General features: G+C 37.0%; 1 protein-coding gene across 2 annotated transcripts in view; it reads right to left on the bottom strand.

Annotated features, from left to right (window-relative positions):
- Positions 1-247: 247 nt before the first annotated feature.
- TASP1 (taspase 1) overlaps positions 248-20,673 on the bottom strand; it is a 77,838-nt gene continuing 57,412 nt past the window's right edge. For both annotated transcript variants that reach the window (XM_014895034.2, XM_014895036.2), the window contains exons 12-14: positions 15,189-15,299; positions 11,537-11,610; positions 248-1,744 (exon numbers count right to left, since the gene is read on the bottom strand). In XM_014895034.2, the coding sequence (XP_014750520.1) occupies positions 1,649-1,744; positions 11,537-11,610; positions 15,189-15,299 (281 nt within the window). In that variant the 3' untranslated portion in view covers positions 248-1,648. The remainder of the gene's footprint in view (positions 1,745-11,536; positions 11,611-15,188; positions 15,300-20,673) is intronic.

Below are 20,673 nucleotides of genomic sequence, written 5' to 3'. Positions count from 1 at the left end.
CTTCCTCAGACCATGAGTGTACCAGTGAGGATCCAACCTCAAGCACTGTATTTCAACACAAACTATTTCAAGACAGGTACATTCTACACTGTTGTTGTGCAATTTGGAAAGCTGCTGTTTTATGTTATTTACAGAACTGTATTGAAATATCTTCAACTACAGGGCTACACTGAAGTCACAATTTAAAAAAAACACACACAGATGACAGTATGTCAATGTATGCTGTAATATAATAGCAAAAACGAACTCAGGCTATTAAAAAAATTTTATTCTTTTCCATGAAAGATTGATACTACAATCAATATAACCATTTTATCAGTCAAGTATGTCTGTTATAGGCAGGCACAACATTACAAAACAGGCAAGTACAATGCCTGATTAAGCGAATACAGTCTGAATATCTATTCATCCACTATTTCTGAAAACAGAATTATCAAATATCCACCAGGGAAAAAGATGAACTATTTTAGTTTCTCTTTGGCATACTTATCAGGACAATGAATCAATTACAAAAGTCTTCTATTGCTGCCAGTGCTGTGAAGGAAGAAGGACTGAGTGGAAGGTTGCACGTCAGAATTTGCTTTTAGGACTTGGGCAACCCAGCTCACATATCCAAAGTGGTGACAAATGACAGTTCAGCTGCCAATGCTTCACAAGGCAGACAAGGATTACATTGTTTTACACTGCAGGTTTGTTGAAGGTATCAAAAGAGTTACAGTAAATTTATGCACAGTACATACATATTACACACAGTTCTATAAATACCCATGCTGTGGCTGGACTTGAGGAAGCTGCTTTAGCAACACGAAAGCATCAGACCTCCTACCAGCCACTTAATACACATTGCACTTTGCATCCAGTAATATGTTCATTTCTGTACCTCTCTTAAAAATAGATTTAAAGCAGAAGTGAAGAATAATATCGAATCTTTCCATAAACTTTGTTTTCTTATTTACACTTATGTAATATTCCATTATACATAAAGACTGCGTAACGATACATTATCTTCATATAGCTTTTTGCAATACATACAGCTTGGAGCTATTAACATCTTGGTTTGGGAACACAGATATGACTTTTAAGACTATTTAAAAACAATTTGAGCTTTAATTTTGCTCTAGTTTGTTTCACTGAAACCATTCTTTGAACAACAAAAAAAAATTCCTCCTTATTGGAGAGGAAAAAAACAACTCATGCTTAAATCACCTCTGGATTTCCTTAAACCACTGAGAAACTTAGAAACCATAATCATTTTTTGCATAATTATAAAGCCACTTCAAAGGCCTGTTACTTTTCAATTTAGAATATGAATGACAACTGTGACTGCATCTTTAAACTAGGTTAACTTTTGCTTATTTTTCAATGCAAAAAAAAATGAAAACTCAATCATTAACCATACATGATCTTTGCACAGTTGGGGAGAGTTCCTATTTTATTCGTGGGACAAAATGAACATGCACACAACCCCCATTCACAGAGTGAGAACATAAACTACAGCAGCACTTGTCTCAAGTTATGGTTGCACATGGTTGCAATACGGAGTATAAAACAAAAGCAGAATTTCCAACATCTGTTAAAACACACACAAAAAAAAAAAAACCCTTATTGTACAAAAAGTCATTCACATTCTTTGCAACGAAGTGAAGAATCAGCTGCTTTCTGGACTCTCCAGTCTGCAAACTCCTCCTTCTATTGCCACAGACTGTCCTGCCACAGCTCCAGGAGGAAGTCTTGAAATGTGAGTCTGTGGAAAAGTCAAGAGAATATTATGGACTGAGAAAAGGCAAAATTATGCAGGACAAAGTAAGTTTGTAAGTATTGAACAATTAAGCTTTTCCCTCACTGAAGTCTGAGGACAAACTACAAAGCAACTTGAAAAACAACTGAGATTCTTTTCCTATTTTCTTTGCATTAATGTTTAACACATGAAGACCATGACAGAAGCATAGAAAATGTAAATTGGATGAATCAACACACTGAAAGTAGAAAGAAATATCCAGAGTGAAGACAAAAGAAAGTAATTTTGGCATTTCATGGTTTGTAGGTCTTACTACTGCATACATGAATGCCCCTTTGAGAAACCTCAGACAGAATTAAATATCTGACAAACTAGCACTTCAGAGCCTAAGGCAACTGCAGTGATCAGGACAAAAGAAAGAAATTTCTCTGCATAAAATACCTATTTATCCACCTAAAAAAACCCCAAAGAGTTCCTCTTGCTAACTACCAAGTAAGTCAGCCCAAAGAACAATTGCATTTCTCCCAATAGGCATCTTTTCCACAGAAAGTTTTAAAAGCCTTTCAGAAGGCACTGGAATATTTCAGCCAGGAAGTGGGTATGTTTGTCTGGGTACACAAAACCTCAGTTTGTAACTGAATTGTAACTCAGTGACCCTAAAAATCTGCTAATGGTCCTTTATATACTGGGTTATGTTTTATTACTGATGGGCAAAAGCATCTGCTTATGAAAAGATACTCTGACTTACTGTTAAGAGTAATGACTTTTTATCCCCTTTGCACATGTTTTTACACTGTGAAAACTGCTTGTGCTATATTAAATTAGGAGCTAGAAATGATTCCTCCTGTGGTATAAAGCTCACAATATAACATTGCTGGTATTTAGAAATGACAGCTCCCTGTAAGTGCAGCCCACACATATTTGTTTGTACATACATTGCCCCATTTAAAAGATTTAGTTGTTGAAAAATGTGTAACTTGCAATGAGGCAATGAGTGGTCACAAAAAGTAACAATGTACAACTTCAGTAACAAAAATTTGCATCAATTGAGCAGAAAGCAATTTTGAGACTCTAAATTCAGTTCATTACATTGAAGAAACATTTTGTGTCTAGGGCAGCTTCTTTTAATTCTTTTCTTGATAAGGGTATCCTGGTGCCTGCACTTAGGTGGTCTTTTTTCAGTTAAATCACAGAATAAGATTTAATTTAAAATATTTCAATGTTTTCAACACTCTCTTCAAACCTGTTACAGTTTCCCCCAAAATATAACTGACAATTTTTCTGTAGATGTCTATTCATAAATTAAAAAAAAAAATAAATAAAAGGAAGAAAATCAAGTGGAAGAAAGGAATTTTTTATTCTATGACTGACAGATCCATGATTTTATCCAGGTCTGTGAAAATTTCTAAATGGAAAGGATGACAGTATAAAAGCAGCACTGTTTGATGGGCATGGTAGCAAATTTGTTTCCTCAGAGGAAGAATGCCACTGGTTGTTCAGTGAGGCATTGCTGTCAGAGCAAACCAGTAAATTAATCCTAATGAGCTTTTGAGCAAGGGAAAGGAAATGTACAGGAGGGGATAAGCAGGTGGCTGTGCTTATATAGCTGCCCAAAACACATTTCCCATAGAAAAGCTCATTTCCCATACACAGGACCCCAAACCACTACACACCAGCATCTGAAGATTTCCATTTACAGAAACACTGAAACCACATATAACAAAGCATTTCTTCAAGCCTTCACTTGCATCCTGTTTATTTGGATACTTCCAATGATGGAGTAAATACAGATCTGGTTTACACTGACTACTTTTTATCACTTTCACCAATGGCTGCCTTATGTAGAGCAAAAATGAGACAGATCTAAGATGATAATGTTTAAGATGTTACTTAATAAATAATTTGAAAGGATAACGTTGCCATGTCAATACAACTTCAGACAACTCCCAAGTGAATTCTTACAATTAGATCTCCCTTGTTCTTAATCATAAGAACAAACTCCAGTAAATAAAAAGAAACATCAAAGAACACAGAATATTTTTAAATGAACCACAGAACTTATTTGTAAAGTTTGTTACATTTTTATATCCCAACATCATATTTTACATTAAGTCCACATTGTATAGTCAATTAGGTTTAGATTCTAGAAACTTAAAAGTAAAAAAGCAAACAAAAAAGAATGACACTGGAAAGGTTTTAATTGAACTCGATTAGTCTGTCAGCTTTACAAGCTGAATGAACCCACACTTGGAAGAAATTGTGCCTGGGACCAGAAAAAAAAAAAAAAAAAAAAAAAAAGGAAAATAAATAATCTTCCTGAATTAATCCTCCACTCAGCTCCACAGAAGCCTCTCTTTGAGGAAAGCATATGTCAAAGAATGGCAGATTAAGAATGATGGAGTTATCCATATCTTCAGTTTCACATATAGGCATTTTACACTCCCAAGAATATTCTGATTTGCTTTGCTTTCCCAGAGAAAAGCAAGGTTGGTGAGGGTCCAGTAGGAGATGAGGCACCAACATTTGGGACACCAGTCAGTCACCAGAGATTTTTGCTGCAGCTTCAAGGAGGAACCTCTTGCCCACAATTCCACAGGAAAAAAAGGTAAATGCTGGAAGAAACATTTTATCTTTTGCTTCCTACCCCTCTATAAAGCCCAAAGGAGCTAACCAAACTTCAGATGCTGATTCTTACTCCGTGCTCCTGAAATCCCAACACACAGTGCTTGCCTCTTCCCCTCCCAACCAAACCAACATCATGGAATTACTGATCCCCCCAACCCCAACAGAGTAACTGCAGTGTTATTCTCTCCCAGTGATTTTTGATGCACACTGTAAAGTTCCCCACTATTTAGAAAACTAATAGGTCTTTCTGCTCTGGAATACATGGAATGCATGGAATACAACTACCACAGGAACAATACATGGTCTCATCTTTTTGCCTTATATTATTTCATGTCTCATAGACAAGGATTCTGAAACAACCCTGAGATCAAGGAATATGGAAACAGTTTTCTTTTGAAGAGCTAGTCTCCTCCTTCCATTCACAAAAAAGTATCAGTTTGTCACAACAACTTTGAGAATTTTTCTTCCATTAAAAGCATAAATACAATGTAAAATGAATATATAAAATTTAAGCCAAGAGACAGAGAGTGCTGCATGAGAAAGCTGAAATCAATCAAATGTTGCCAAGAGGACAGAGTACAACTACCAGATGGCAGCACATTCAGTTCTTAAGCAAATCTAGGGAGTACTTCATGTGTTTAGCACTCTTATTACACACTCAGGATGTGCTTTAGACAGAATAATTTATAAAACTTTTTCCATTCATTACACTAAAGAGATGAAATATAATGAAAGACTAAGGACACCATATCCTCAAGGAAATTGCTTTCTACAACTTTGCTCCCTGAATAAAAAGAGTAGCACCAAATCCACATGCACTTTAGAAATTTGGAGCCTTCTAGGGTGGGCACACACTTCCACCATCAGAACCATCTGACCACACATTCTGAATTCATTTTTTAAGCAGTAAGAGCCCATTTTGGCAGCAACTCTGCTGCTCTGTCTCCTGGTAATCTCTCCTCCACCATGGTCTATATGTACACCAGGAGAAGGTGCCCCACTAAATACTGGCAACTGCTGCTATTGGAAAATGCCATGTGCGTCTTGTTTGGTGAAACCTTAATAAAGAAAAAAAATGGGGGAAAAAACCAGAGAGAGGCTCCAGAATATTGTCCTTGTTGGGAAACAGCAGAAAGACACAGTGATGGGCTACTTCTGGTCTCACTGCACTGAAAATAATGATTTTACATAGAGGTTGATTAGGAAGTTAACAGTTTTCCAAGCTCCAATTCATTCTGTGGGTTAAGTATAGTACTATAAACTATTTATGTATCTAACTAAATCACTCATACCTATATCAAGACAGTCTAAAGACAGCTATCAACCAATCATCTAACCAGCTCAGCATCCCAGGGTTTTATAGAGGTATTCTAAAACCCTGTCATGAACCTTCAAATGTGATTTGTAACATTGTGAATTTCAGGTGCTAAGTCAGGTTATTGCATTTATACTTGCATACCTGCACACACAGTCCCATCTTCCCTACTCCACTCTGTCAGCCAAATCCAAGGAGAGTTCCAGAACTACTGGTTTTATGCAAGAACCCAACCCAAAAAATGAACTTCTCATCTCAGAGCCAGCTGATTTCTGTGAAGTTCTACAATCCAAACATTTTAACTAGTATCTTAGCACTGAAGGTTATTTCCAAGAAATAGGAAAACCCTGATTTTTATGAGAGAATTGGATGGTCCACTGTATGCACTGAGTAGTTTTCAAATGAAAATTTCTGCCTGATTCCCCAGCCTCCAGACAGGAGTGAAGATTAAAGAAAATAAGTACAACAGTGACATATACTTTTCCTGTCTCATGAAGTTAAAAGACTGTTTCTGTAGTCTGAAATGAATGACTGAATTATTTGACTTCGTATTTCTGCTCACTAAATAGGCTCAGTAAACTTTTCCACTAATTTTCAAATTAGAATTAGGATTCTTCCAAGAATGTGTTTCTTCACCCAATGAGCACTGGAATACTGCCCTTCTCCTGACAAAGGGCTTTCACAGACCTTTCACTTACAAAGTCAAATACAGAAGCTCATCCTCAGAAAACCGACAACAATCACTACAATCAATGTTTGTCACATGTATCACTTCAAACACGGAGGGAAGGACTTCTATTAAATTTTACAGCGTCACTAAAGGCAAATAAATCTGATGATGACAGCTTACATCTCCACAGGAAAAGTGAACTGGAGATGGTCTCCATGTCCACCATGTTTGCTCATACTGGCAAATGAAATTAACTGTCAAAGATAAAAGTTTCTGTTTGCACATTGCAACCACAACATTTGGTGTGGACAGCAGTTGCTGCTGATGGATGTTTTCAAACACAGCAATATGCAACACTCTCCACTACTGCTGCACCACGTCTTGCAAAGCAATGTCAATTTGGTTCATTTGAGAATGGAAAGAATGGCTTATGTAGCTTTGCATTATTAAAACCTGCCATAACATAAAGCTCAGCAGCTCATGTTATAAGAGCTGAATAGCTGCCAAAAAGAGATTTAAACTGGCAACCGAATTGGATTATATTCAATATTGCAACTGGGCTTTTAAAATTTGCTGTCTAAGTCATCCAGCTGTTAGAAAAACAAAAACCTAGGAGTCTCAACTACTACTCAAAAATATTGAAACATTTACAGTAATTGCCAAAGCTTTCAACATTGATAGAGATAATATAGCAGATTTATAAATACGAAGACATATAGCAAGCTGCTAAATAATTTCAAATACTTACACAAAATACATTACCAAAACTGCATTTTGCTGGTATTGAGACTGGATCTTGCACTGGAAAAAAAACCACTCTGACTTCAAATACTATTGTAAACAAAGTGAGGAATTACCTATCTTCAAGCAGAAACATCAACCACCACCTACACTCAATCACCATGACAAGATACTTGTCAGATGCAGAAAAAATAAGTATCCCAGCCACTTACACTTTCTGCATACAGAATGCTGCAGGACTTGTGTAAACAAATACTCTGCAGACCCTGCCTGAGATAGAAGGGTTCCTGTCTGATTATGCACAGATACACAACATGAAACTAAAGAAAGGCTGCCTACCCACAGCCACAACCATCAAGAGATGCTGTTGGTTTGTGGACTCACATTGCAGGCATAAACTGCACTTTCATTTGAGATTGAAGAATTTCTTTTCCTTTGAAGCACCCTCCATTGAGCAAGCAGACATGGAACAGGAAGATGTGAAGATTTGTAGCTAAGAAGAGTCAATTAACTTGTGCAACCTAACCACGAAGAGCCTTCCTTCCCATTCCTCATTTTAATCTAAAATCACATTATGGTTGAATTGAAGGAATTATTTCTTCCCATCCCAAATTACATGGCAGAAGGCCTGCAAACCTTTTGTGCCAACTGACACTGAAATTGCTCCATCAAATGCATTTTACATAAATTGTTAAGACCTAAAGTACTGAACATTGTTCATGACAGCATGGACAGAGCTGCAAGAAGCAACACCTTAGAGTAGAGCTACTTGCCCAGTGGTGACAACAAAAATGCTTAAGCTCTCAGAACATAATTCAGTTCAGGAAAACAGGAAATGATAACTGAACCCTGCCAAAGTAACATTAAAAAGTCAGAGCCACTGTAACAGCGTGGCCTTCTATTATGGATCCATTAAAAAAATCTCAAGCATCTGGAAGGCTGTTCTGAAGGCCAACCAGTATCTCAGAAAGAGAAGAAAATTTGGACTGGAAAAACAAATAATTGCTTATCAGAGATCTTAAATTAATATAAAGTAATTCGTGGGTCAACAACACAATAACAAGAAAAAAAATCTCCTCAGTTCATGCAGTTATTTAATCCCCCAGTTCTTCAATCTAGAAGTCATAACCTTTGTGGATGCAGCACTTACTGCTACAAAAGGAGCTGTGTGACTACAGAGGGAATCCACAAACTAAATATTTTCTATTTGCTTCCATGTATTCTCACAGCTGCAGCCAGACACTTCTGCTGCAGCCCAGAATATTCCAACAGTCTCACTAATGGATAGAAAGAGTTGAGCATCAGCTAGTGTGGTACAGCTTAGTTCAAGTAATATAGGAAAGAGCCAAAATGCTCAGATGAAAAGCTTGTGTCCTTCCACATCCAATTTGTGACAAACGCTGGCACCAAGTGATTATGAAGCCACTTGTGTTGAGAAGGGTGACAAGAAAAAAAGAAAAGCAGAGTTGAAAAGCTAAGAGATGCCTTGATCAGTTGTTCATGGCATAAAAATCTGAGGGAAGCTGCTGGAACATTCACTCTGCAGGTGCTGGAGATGATATTTCCAGAGCTATGAGTGGTGGAGGAGCTGAAATAGTTCCAGCATCAAGAAAGAGCTGATAGGATGCACAACCAGAGGTGACTGAGTCAGCAATAAAGTGTGAATTTAGTTCATCTGGCAAGGCTATGCAGGATTTTTAAAGCAACATTCAACCAAACACTTTAATCCAACAGGAAATGGTGACTTTTCCAGGCAACTGGTTTTACAAAAAAAGAAGGAAAAAAAAAAAAAAAAAGACTGGACTTGTTTCCAGAAAGCATGCTTCAAATCAAACCACTATTAGTGCACAGCTCTTGCAGGCTCAGCCATTTGGTGCTGGTGAGCTAACATGCAGGCAAGTCTGATCTGGAGGTGAGCAGCCAGCTGCAGAACCCAGCCTTGCCTAAACTGGGAGCAAACAAACCCCTGGTGCAAAGGTACCTCCAAATCAGTGCTTGGAGAGCTCATGCTGCTAGAAGCCAGAAGCACCAGCAGGTCAGGGTGTACAAACCACTTCAAGTCTGAGTCCACCTTCCTGTCCCACTCCTCTTTTTCTTTTAAGGTGTTGCTGATGGTTGTCTCCATGTCTTGAGCACACCAGGTGAACTGTATCTACCTTGCATTTGCCTTGTAAGAAAGGCATCCTTTACCTCCACAGTTTCCACCTGGAGTTCAGAACCACCATTTGCTAGGTCCTATTATGAATTGCATTAACCTCCCATGCCCAAAGAATCCCACTAGAGATAGTAAAGCAGGCTCCTTTTCTCCTTAGTATGTACCCCTTTATATGATTCTAATATTAGTCTAGTTCATAACAGCAGATACTTTAAAACTTCCTCACTCTTTAAGTCTTGCTTTTGTTTCATATTCATTACATTGTCAATTAAATGGAACCAGTTCAAAATCAGCCACTGTGACAACCCCTCAGTGTAAGAGCAAAACTCAAGTCCTAGACTGATGAAAGAAATAAAACCTGAAGGTCTTTACCACCCTAGAAAAACAGGAAAGCAAATGTTTCCTTACAAGCTGCTGCCTAATCATTTTGCTATGGTCCTCATAAACAAGTGATATTTTATACTTTTATGAACTCTTATCCCATTATTCTTTCATGGCAAGCACTCAAAATTAACTGTAGCAAAACAGTCACTCTATTAAAGAACAGAGATTTTTTTTTTCACTTGCAATACATTGTGTTCTATTTCAAGCCCAGTTTTCCATCTATAACTTAGTCCTAGTTGTAGCAGAACAAAATTCCAGCTTTTATGACAGAAGGCTTTTTTTTGATCAATAGAAGTCAGCAGCAAAAGCGTTTGTGGTTTTTCTCTGGAAAGCATTTGTGGCCACAGACTCAAAGAAGGAAGAAAGAGAGGGGGATTAACTCTTCAGTGAAGGTCAAAAACATAATTTAAAAGTGAACCAAGAAGAGCAGCTGTGTCTGTCAGCACAATCAGGATTACCAGCTGGAGAAATTTACCAGCAGTATGAAAACAATGCACACCAGATGTCAAATGTTGCAACTGTGAGTAGAAAAGCAACTCTGGGCATGGCACTGTCATGCTAATACTCATTACCAGACAGATTTCATATTTAGCATTTATTTATTAATTAGACACTACCAAGAAGAAACAATAACATTTTGAGCTTCACAGTGTAAGTCAGAGGCAGGTGTGCACACTGGAAACATTTAACATCCTTTATTCTCAGCTATTCTTTTACTGCAAACACAAGACAACAATTTTAAAGCTAACTAGCAAATATTAGAACATCTGTGGCTGAAGAGACTTTAGTTTCACTGAAGTTCAATCTGAGCTTTAACTTCAGTTGGACATTTTTTTTTTTAACTAAATCTGAAATAAATATTAAGAAAGGAAGTAAAACCACACTCTCTTCCATGTATAGCTATCTGGAAAGAAATGTATCTAAATTACTCAAAAGTGAAGCAAATACTTCACTTACACCTCTACCAGCACTTCCTTCACCAGCTGCTTGTTACCTTTCTTGTCTTTCTGGGGCATTCTTGTCTTTTATTTTCCTGCACATTTTATGCCTTGAAGATGAACTCATCCATTCCAGCTCTTGAAACAGAGTATTACACCAATTTTGCTATGTAAAATACCTGATGTTGATTTTCTTCTTTTGTATATTCTTGTATTACCTTGGTCCCATCCCCCTTTGCATTAATGCCTACAGAAACCATGACTGTCTCTGCCTGCAGCTTCTCCCATGTTCATCCCTTTTTTCCAAACATCTCTCCTAAATGCTTCAGTTGCTACACTACAGTACCCTCCCTTTTTTCCCCTTCTTTGCTCTTTTCCTAAGAATGGATGGCTCATCCACTTGCTTAATCCCTACTCCTTGATGATGATGATGATATGAGAGGATTTTCCAGTTTCCATGGTTAAATTCAATTTTAACGTAATTTTTCTCTCATTAAAAATCAATTACAAGGCCCCAAGAAACTGAAAATACGGATGGTAATACTGGAATTGTTTATCACAGAGGCTATTCCAGGAACTTGTTTGAAGTTTGTTTTATATCTTCCTTGATGGTGCAATTGCTTTATCTGAAGGAAGACATGCCCACAGAAAAACATGGTACCAGCATAACTGAATCAAGATGAATAAAGTTATTCAAATACAATTACTGTCAGCAGAGGGAATGGACATGTGCTCATGGCACCTTATCCTGACATGGAACATATGTTAGTAGAGGGTTGTTAACTGCTGTAATTAAAAAAAGAAATTAGAAATGCCTAATCAATGGATACATTTAACTGCTTATGCAACCATTACTTCTTCTATTCTCTTAAAGAAAGAAATTTCTTATATATTTCATTGTCATTAATTCAAATTCTCCTCAGCTTCTGCACTCATTTTACTGTATTAGAGCCTATTCATCATGGTTTACCTTAGCTTTGCCATCCTGTGCAGACATGTATCCAACACACATGCTCTCTGTTGTATGGCTCCACAGAAATTCCACTATAAAGAAAAATGCAAGAAGTTACAAAAAGGCCTTGGTTTAAATTACAAGATATAATTTAACATGACTGATGTCTTGAGGAACAAATATAGCAAGGATAAAAAACAGAGAACAAAAACTACTTACCAGAGCAATTAAATCTCAAAAGAAACAGCTATCAAACAAACAAAGATTTTCCTGAGTATTCACAGCCACACTCTGCAGTACTACTACCCAGAATGAGAATGTTACCTCGATGATACAGAGCTGAGAAGATGAGAAATACATCAACTCCAACTGCAGTTAAAAACTGGACCAGCTTCTAAAGCAGTGCCATGTTCAGTAAAAGCTGACAGAACTTGAATTTGCCTGCCTTGAACCCAGACAAAAGCACCCTGCAACAGCATAAAGCCAGATGGCCTGCTAGCAACAGGTAAAGGGCAATTTGTGGAGTAGCTGCCCAAGCAGGATACAGTCAAACATGCAGAAATAGTCAAGTCTGCAATATGGGAATTGAAGTTATAGAGCAGGCAGGAAAGACATCTGGTAAAAGCAAAATTATCCTGCAGAAAAAGGTGGAGAGGTGTCTGATGGAATCAGGGTAATATGCACAATAAGAAAAAGATTCCTGGCAAAATTAGAGGAAGTCCTGGATTCAAAAGTATGCTGAATTACAACAGCAGATGCAAATCCCCCCTTTCTTTGTCGAGAGTGTAAGGAGCAGCAAAGGTAAGAGAAGAAAGAAAGATGAAGAAGAAATCAAAGCACCCTCAGGTCTGATTAGCTGGACTTCCAGCACCAGGTACACAACATCAGGTCTCTGGTCCTGCACTCACAGCTAATTTAGGATATCAGTGTTAAAGAACAATTGTCATGCTTGCAGTGATAATGATTAAGAAAACTAATCACTTCTCACATGTATTGTTAATGCCTGTTAATCCAGTAAGGTGCTGTCCTGGAGCCTGAAAGTGTGCTGATTTATCAATTGTTTAACAGTCTGTTCCAGTAATCTTAAATTGCCTGATACATATGCAGGAATCTTTATGTACACAAACATACTCCTACTCAGCTGCAACACAAAATTCAGACAAAGAGCACATTATTCATATGTTCAGCTCTCTGCAAGTGGAGCTCTATAAGTTGCCACACTGTTTTCTTCCTGCTCTCTGTCATGGTCATTTTTCTTTGTATTCATAAAGTTCATAACTTGGAAGGGGGGAAAGAAAAAAAATAGCTGATCAGAATTCAAGGCATTTCACAGAATTCTGTAAAAGGTTTTTAAACAATGCACTGAAGCACAGATTCTTCCTCTGGATTACAGGAGGTGTCTTACATTAATTACACAAGATGCCATGGACAGACATTTTTACATATTTCTTTTGAGAGTGACTTTCACATACTGCAAAAAAAGCACCACTAGATGGATTTAAAACTCTTACTCATTCCTATTCCTAAAGTTCCTTTACCGTGGCTGATGAAGGTCACACACAGCCTGCTGAGCACAGGTATCCTTTGAACCACTTCTCCTTGCATAGCAATTAAACCAGAGGAGGAGATCAAAGGTTTGATGATCTCAGCAAGACTTGAAGATTCTGACACACATGCAGATATCATCATAAAAGAAAAATGAACTTCATGGAGGTGTGTGCTCTGCTCCCCTGTAACAGATTGGTGACTGATACCACCAAAGGAGAACCAAAAGCTTTCAGAGAATGAAAACATCCAGCACCATCAAGGTGTGTTCCACAGGGCCAACCTCTCCCTGGCACCCCAAAGCCTCCACTGTCAGTGAAAGCATTTTTTAAAAGGATAAATTTAATCCTATCTTTCAATTTTGAGAAGTTGGGAAACAGTTCAGGTCAAATACCCTCAAAATATTATACCTTTGCCTTTGATAACTACCAAAGGTAGCCTGTACTAGCACAAACCTTGGTTATTGTTAGCCATTACAAGTAGTGAACTAGAATGAAAATTGTAAATTACATGTGAAACGTCTTCAGATAAGTATATTTTCAACCATTTAACAAGTCATTTCCTTGCCATTTGTTTCAATATTAAAAAGAAATAAAGATGATCCCTGAACTTGAGTTTCTTATTCTATACACTAAGTTTTTCAGTATCAACTAACTTATTTTCAGTCCAAACAACACAAATACTGCACATATTTTATCTCAATATGTTTTATATATATGCTTTTATATCTATGTTTTATCTCTGATAATACATATGTTATGTATTCTCTCTGCATTCATTATAAGGCAGAATATTTCCAGGGTACAGAAGAAGTACTGTGTTACAGTTAATCTCAGTGTTATTTCAGTGGAAAGAAAAAAAAATCAATGGGCAAATAATCTTCACTTGTGATGTACGATATATGGGGACTTTGAGAGAAAAAGTCAAATCTTCATTAATAGAATATGTTCTCTTACATGAATGACAAATATTAAATGAATAGAAAGTTTCTCTCACTTGCAAATCTCATGAATTGAAGGTTAAGTTGATCTTGTTTGTTATTAATCAGACTTGTATTTTCATTTTCTTTTAAGGATAGAATTTATGTTGCAGGATGCTGTTGCACTAGATAATGTCACAATTGGGTAAACAATAATAAAGCAGAGTATTATACAAAAGAAAAACACTTTAATTCTGGTAACATAACCCCAATCCATATTAGACAGGTCAATGTGACCCAATAAATAAGCACATAGCTCTACATGTGAGCAGCACCACAGGAAAGGAGATGGCACAAGAGTCATCCTGAAGTACTTCATGTGTCCCCAGTCCCAAATTCCTTCCCTTAAAGAGGCTTTACTGTCTCAGGGTTGTATTCTGTTCTGCTCAGAGTGTACAGCCTTCAGTTCCCATCTGTTTCTCCCACAGAAACCATGTGACAGTTTTCCATAATACACTTTTCTGCCATAAAGCAGGAAGACAGAGATGGTGTTTCCAGGACAGAAACAGGGGTGAAGGGATGCAAAAGCCCTTTTGGAACCAACCAGCTACTGGTGGAGGCAAAGTCCAGGTGATTTCTGTATGAGCAGCAGAAACTCATGTTTGGTGTAAATGCAAACAGTAACTGTGGCTTGTCTAAATCAATTTTCCTGGCCACTTTCAAGAATAAACAACCGTAAGCAACTTTCCTTACAAATTTTAAGTGTATCCTCCAAATTCACACATTTTCTTCTGCAAAAAGGAGGAATAAAGAACTTTTTAGAAAGCATTTTTCACAAACAAGCTACTGAGAAGCAGTAAACAGCTACATGCATTACCCCCAGCTCTAAATGCAATTTTTCCTATTAGGAACATATCCTGCCTTGCCACAAGCAACTATTATATTTATGCCATAGATTTAGAAAGATCCCACACAACCCTCTGAATGACAATTGTGCTTAGAAATAATGAGTCAGAAAGAATGCTTTTTTCTGGAGTTCTAATAATATTGGCCTTGTTTTTCCTTATTTCACTTCCTAGATTTTTATTATTCCAATGTCAACTCCTTTTTGTTTTCTCTATGGTTTTTGAACATGCACAGATTTTATTTCACCTTTCACTTCGAGTTAGCACCCAGCTGAATTAAAAATGAGGAAGAATTCCTTACCTAGTAAAGTTGGCTTTTCCTGTGAGGATTCAGGCTCTGCTGAACACCTGCAGGAGCGGAGAACTATCACACCTCCAAGAACACCATCTTCATTGGCTAGAAAAGGTGAACCTGGGCAAAATTATTGGGAAGAATTACTTGAACTAGGAATAGTTTCTTAGGCATTTTTCTTTAAATTTGATTTTCTGCCTTTCCCCTTTAATCTCATCACTAAGGGTTGAAAGGACTGACAGATCAAACAGTGCTTCTACAAAAGCACCAGTTCTCTTTTTCTTAGTGTTTCAAAAGAATAATTTCCTAGAACATTAATCTACTAATTCACCAGTAATAAAAAAAAATAAAGAGCTACATGGAATAAAACAAAAATATTAAAAATTACATTTGTGAGTGCAAACCAATTTGTTCATGGATGAAGGAAAATGTAATAATGAAAAATGGAGTGTCAAGTTGAAAAAAATCGTGACTCACTATTTAGCTCTTTCTGTTCTATAATGAATATAAAGACATATTTAAAAATCAAGCAAATTTAGGCAATTTTTACAGTTTATTCATTTTTTCCAATTTAAAGCCCTTTGTACAGAGACATCATCAAACTGCTATACTGTCTGCCCTGCTGTTTGGTGAATACTATGAGAAAAGCCTAAGCACATCCTTGTTACAGTGGCTCCTCTGTTGTTCATTTAAGACATAGGATATAAAAGTCTTCTATCAGAAGCTGGAAAAGCTTTAAAGTTAGCAGAACTAAGCCTAAGTATTCTTTCTCTGGTTTGCAATTTGAAATAAGATTCCTATAGCTTTAAATGTGGAAACAATGGTATAATTTACAAACAATTTAAAGTGTTGTGAGCCACAAAATAAATCAAGTTCTTGCACTAGGCCCATAGACATCCTAGTTACACATTTCCATTACACTGTCATTTAAAATTGAACATACAATTGCAACAGCCATTTAATGTAATTCTTCTCAATTCTTGCTTTTAAATAAATTAGTGTACAGACACTGTAATTTGCCAGCCACAAGAACTTGAGAGCAGATCTATTCAGACTCCTTTAACTTGCCCATTTGTATGATTAAAATTACTCTTTTAATGCAAATAACAACAAAACAGCCCAATAAAATCCAACTTCAAGCTTTACCATAAGGAAAACTAAAAGCTTTATCATGTTTTCTCCAAACATTAGAGCAGCTGCCTTCAAAAGTGATACAAGGTTGTCACTGCAACAGAAGCCCACATTGCAGGAAAATAATAAATTCAGTATGCTTAATAAACAGTAATATCTTACTTGATCTAATGCAAACAGATATTATCTTTAAAGTGCCACTTGCTTTGTAATAGAACTATTACTAGTTACAGTTACACCTCCTGTATTACTCACTGCCACCAAATCCCTGTGAAACAAGAATCCAGCCCATGATAAGGTAATAGATAACAAAACAGGAAAAATATGTTTGGTTAAAATAGAAACACAGGGCTTGGAAATTTGTGAAGAGTTTTACCACCCAAGTCAAAATTAGGCACTTCAAAGACAATGCCTTCTACCTGAACTTGGTCTGCAGACCTAATCTGACACTAAAGTGCACAAACAGTTTAGGCTCTAGGCCATGCTGTGGTGAAAAGTCATTGCAGAGAGACAGAAAAATTCTGGTTTGTTTTTTAATAAGCAGCTTCTCCTTCCCTTTCAAGGGCTGTGAAAGATTCTTCCAAGGTCCTAATGAAAAATATTAATTATCTCTTGCATTAGAATGGTTAAAAATGTTCCACTTCATCAGAATACAGCCAGCAAACACTATTCACAGCAGATCATATATTTGAGGCTCCAGTAAAAGACTGGGACTGTATGAATGCATATAATACCAGACAGCAACTACTGATTATAGTTTATAGAGTTGGTGCCACTGAAGTCTTTTTCTAGAAATGCTTCCATTAGCTTAATCACTTTTTTTTAGGGATTTTGTTTCTTCCCCACTCTGAAAAAAATAGATGAAAGGGAAGTCTGTAAATAAGCTAATTCTTCTAAGCTGCTATTCTTAAGCTATTTCTTCATCTTTCCAGTGTTTTTGTCAACTATGCCATCATGACTGATCAAATTTTCAGTAATCTGAGTAACTTGTATATGGTCTTTTGAAATCTTACAAGGCTTAGCAGCATAGTTCTTCCCATGTAGAGACTCTGCAGCAAAACACGTGACACTGCATTTTCATCAAAATTCTTCCATTTTTACAGGGATTTATTTGTAAGAACGAAATAGAAATCTTTGGCAAAACAAGGAATAAAAAAAAAAAAAATCACTCAAAGCAAGTGTTTTGTTTCAAAGCTTATTTTTAAAGGTTTAAATAAGTAATTAAAAACTTGAGCTTCAAGCTTCAGCTTACAATTTCAGCCAAAAGATGCTCAACCTCTACATGAAAAACTGAGAGCCCCAGCTCTGTCAGTATAAATAGCATTTATTTACTGACATTCAGCATGGTGTCCATTCTATTGCCCTAAATGTACATAAATGTTTTCTGAAGGAATTACCTCCTTCAACGATTATACACCATGGAAGCTTGATTACAGTCCACAAAACTCAAAGGCTTTGAACACCACTCAGAAGTTGGAAAACTGACTCTATTAATTCAGCCTTTGCTGAAGTACACTGCCACCCTACTGCAACTGGAAAACTCCAGAAGAGGATTAAGTTAATAACACTGCACCTGATAAAAGTGTGAAAAAAGCCTTAACTTCAACACCCATAAAGCACAACAGATGGGCAAGACACTGACTTCTTCAAGAATGACACAGGATGGGCCCTTGGACTAAGAAGAAATGTTGGTGACATCACATGAAAGCAGGTCACACTGCTTTAACTTTGTAACAGTACTACTGGTGTGAGACAGAGATGAATAAAATGACTTAAAGTGACTTGCAGCAGGTCATTTGAATGGAGTATGGAAACAAATGTGTTATGCAAACAAAGCAGGGCTGATGGGAGACATTATCTCTCCTATAGACAGACATAGCCTTGCTTGCCCTTTTGATCTTCTACACCTGCAGAACGAGCAATATTCTGGAATGGTGGGAGAAGTGTGAAAAAAGAACATACCCCTTGTTCTCATCTCCAAACACAAGCACCAAATGAAGACACAAAGATTTAGGACCTTCCCAGGGCCACCCTGCTTCCTCCTGTTGAAGGCTGCCATTCCCAGAGACATCAGAAGCAAATCACACCCTCACCCATCCCAAATACCCTCAGCAGCAAGTTCAGCTAAATCACCTCAGGGCAAAATCAGCAATAATACCGTGTATGTCTGCAATTCACTGCCTAACTTGTGGGCAATCAACCTCTAAGAAGTGTCAGTAAAAACCAGTTGCCTACAATAATAATATTACAGTGTTCTATGTTACAGTAAATTCAGGCTGTTTCTCTGCTCTTAAAAATCAGACCCTAAGCCAAATTAAATACATGCTGAACAACATATTGTTTAGAAGTTATTATTTTCCAATTAAAGCAATTTTTCAAAAATGTTAAGAGAGATTCAAATATAATACCTTTTCTAAAAAAGGATCTTTCTAGATATGCAGACCTACTGACAATGATGACAATTATGCTTAAGAGTGTATTTTAACAAACCAGACAGTGCAAATGAGTAGGTCTATGGTAAGCAAAATTCCAGACAGCTGAATGCTATGCATCCATCACTAAATCTGTAAAAACAATGGTACAAAAGCAGTATTATACTTTATTTCTAAAGAGAAAACATGTACCCTACTCAGGAATTAATTTGAGTGTTCTCAAAACACTGTGAATTCAAAGGTTAGGAACATACTTCATTAATTTAGTTCTAAAACTCATTTTGTTACAGCCAACCCATTGAGAAAAAGAAATAACAGAGCAGACTTTTGTAAAAAGTCACAATATAGGTAATGACTTTTTTATATATACATTTAATTAGTATTTCAAGAGGAGGAGAAATAGTAGAACTGAAATACTGCCACGTATATTAAAGGCAGAATGGTTTCTCATTAGAAGGAAAAAGTGATCTGGCTTCCACCTCCTACACCAGCTTTGCTCTCTCTGTACTCTTCAGAAAGATAGATCTTCCTGTATAAATTCAAAATTTAGTTAAAATAAAACCAAAATATGCCTACTAGCCAAAAATATTGTTTTCCACTGCAATAAAATAGAATTGCTGGATAAATCTTTGATCTAATAGCTTGCTAATGACAAAATCACAAAAACCTGGGGCTTTAAATATCATTTTAAGTCTCATGAAGCTCAGTGTTCCTTTCCCAGTTACACTAGCATACCACTGAGCAACGTGGCATGAAAAATCCAAAGCAGAACCCCAACTGCAGTATTAACTAATAATGTTAGCAATAAATGGCCACACCAGAGAGAAAGGGTAGGACAAAACCAAACAAATCCCACATTTCATTAGTTTTGGTCAAATCCTCACCTTGCCCAGTCACAAAACTATGTTTTACAAAACACATTTCTCTCCTTCAAAGCTCAACTACTCTGTTATTGCTATGTGACATAAAGAAAACATGATGACATTTTTTTTGATGTAATTTGCATGTTATTAATCTGCAGTAATGGTCTCCCAAAAACAAGCAAGCAGATCTTCACAGCAACTCCACATTCACTGATCCCATGAAGTTCTGCCAGAGCTGAACACCATGACCCAGGTTCAGCCCTTGATTAGAGACAGAACTGAGAGATTTCACAAGTTTAAAAGCAAATAATGGCCTCAACATTCAGCCTTGCTCTGCAGGAGCTACAGTTACAGAAAAAGTGAAGAACACTTGTTCTTCACTGTCTCTTGTGAATTAAAGCTCTCATGGGATGAAGACTGTTCCTCCAGATCATGGGATTGATATGAGTTGTTCTCTTCTGATCCCTGCCTTTTTTCCCTTTGTAGTTATTGCACAGAGCCATTCTAGCACAGATTCAACACTGAGCTGTAAATGAAGTGTTGTATTTACACTTAGCCAGCTGAAGGATCAACCAGCTGCTCATCAGATGTTTTACACTGATACTATTCCATAGCAGAGAAACCATTACCAGCTTCATTGTTTACATCAGCTTTCAAAGACTTAAAACTTGGGTCTAAACACTGACTGTGGTGTGGTGTAATCAATTAAGTGCTTCAGCATCCCCCAGTTTTAACAGAGGGCAGTTAAACAATTCTAAACCTTGTGCACTGAGGGAAATTCTGACTATTTCAGGTCAACAGTCTATAGATCACCTCGACCTCTGGACTGTCAGCCTGTATACAGAATGTGGTGGAAGTGAAACTGCCACTCTGCTTCTGCTATGTATCCCACTAAACTCCAAGGTAAAAATGGAAATAAACATGAGAGGAAGATAATAAGCACTAAACGAAGCCTGCTTTTAATTTCATGCACCATTACTTGGTGAATGTTTAAGCACAAACTGTCTCAAGTCAGAGGTCTTTATATTTCATGATACATTAACTTACAACATCTATATTGATTTTTTT

Source organism: Sturnus vulgaris, chromosome 3, assembly GCF_052056855.1.
Source record: "Sturnus vulgaris isolate bStuVul1 chromosome 3, bStuVul1.hap1, whole genome shotgun sequence".
In the NCBI taxonomy this organism is placed as follows: Eukaryota; Metazoa; Chordata; class Aves; order Passeriformes; family Sturnidae; genus Sturnus; species Sturnus vulgaris.
The sequence above is the reverse complement of the archived record's forward strand: the minus strand, read 5'-3'. Positions and strand labels throughout refer to the sequence as shown.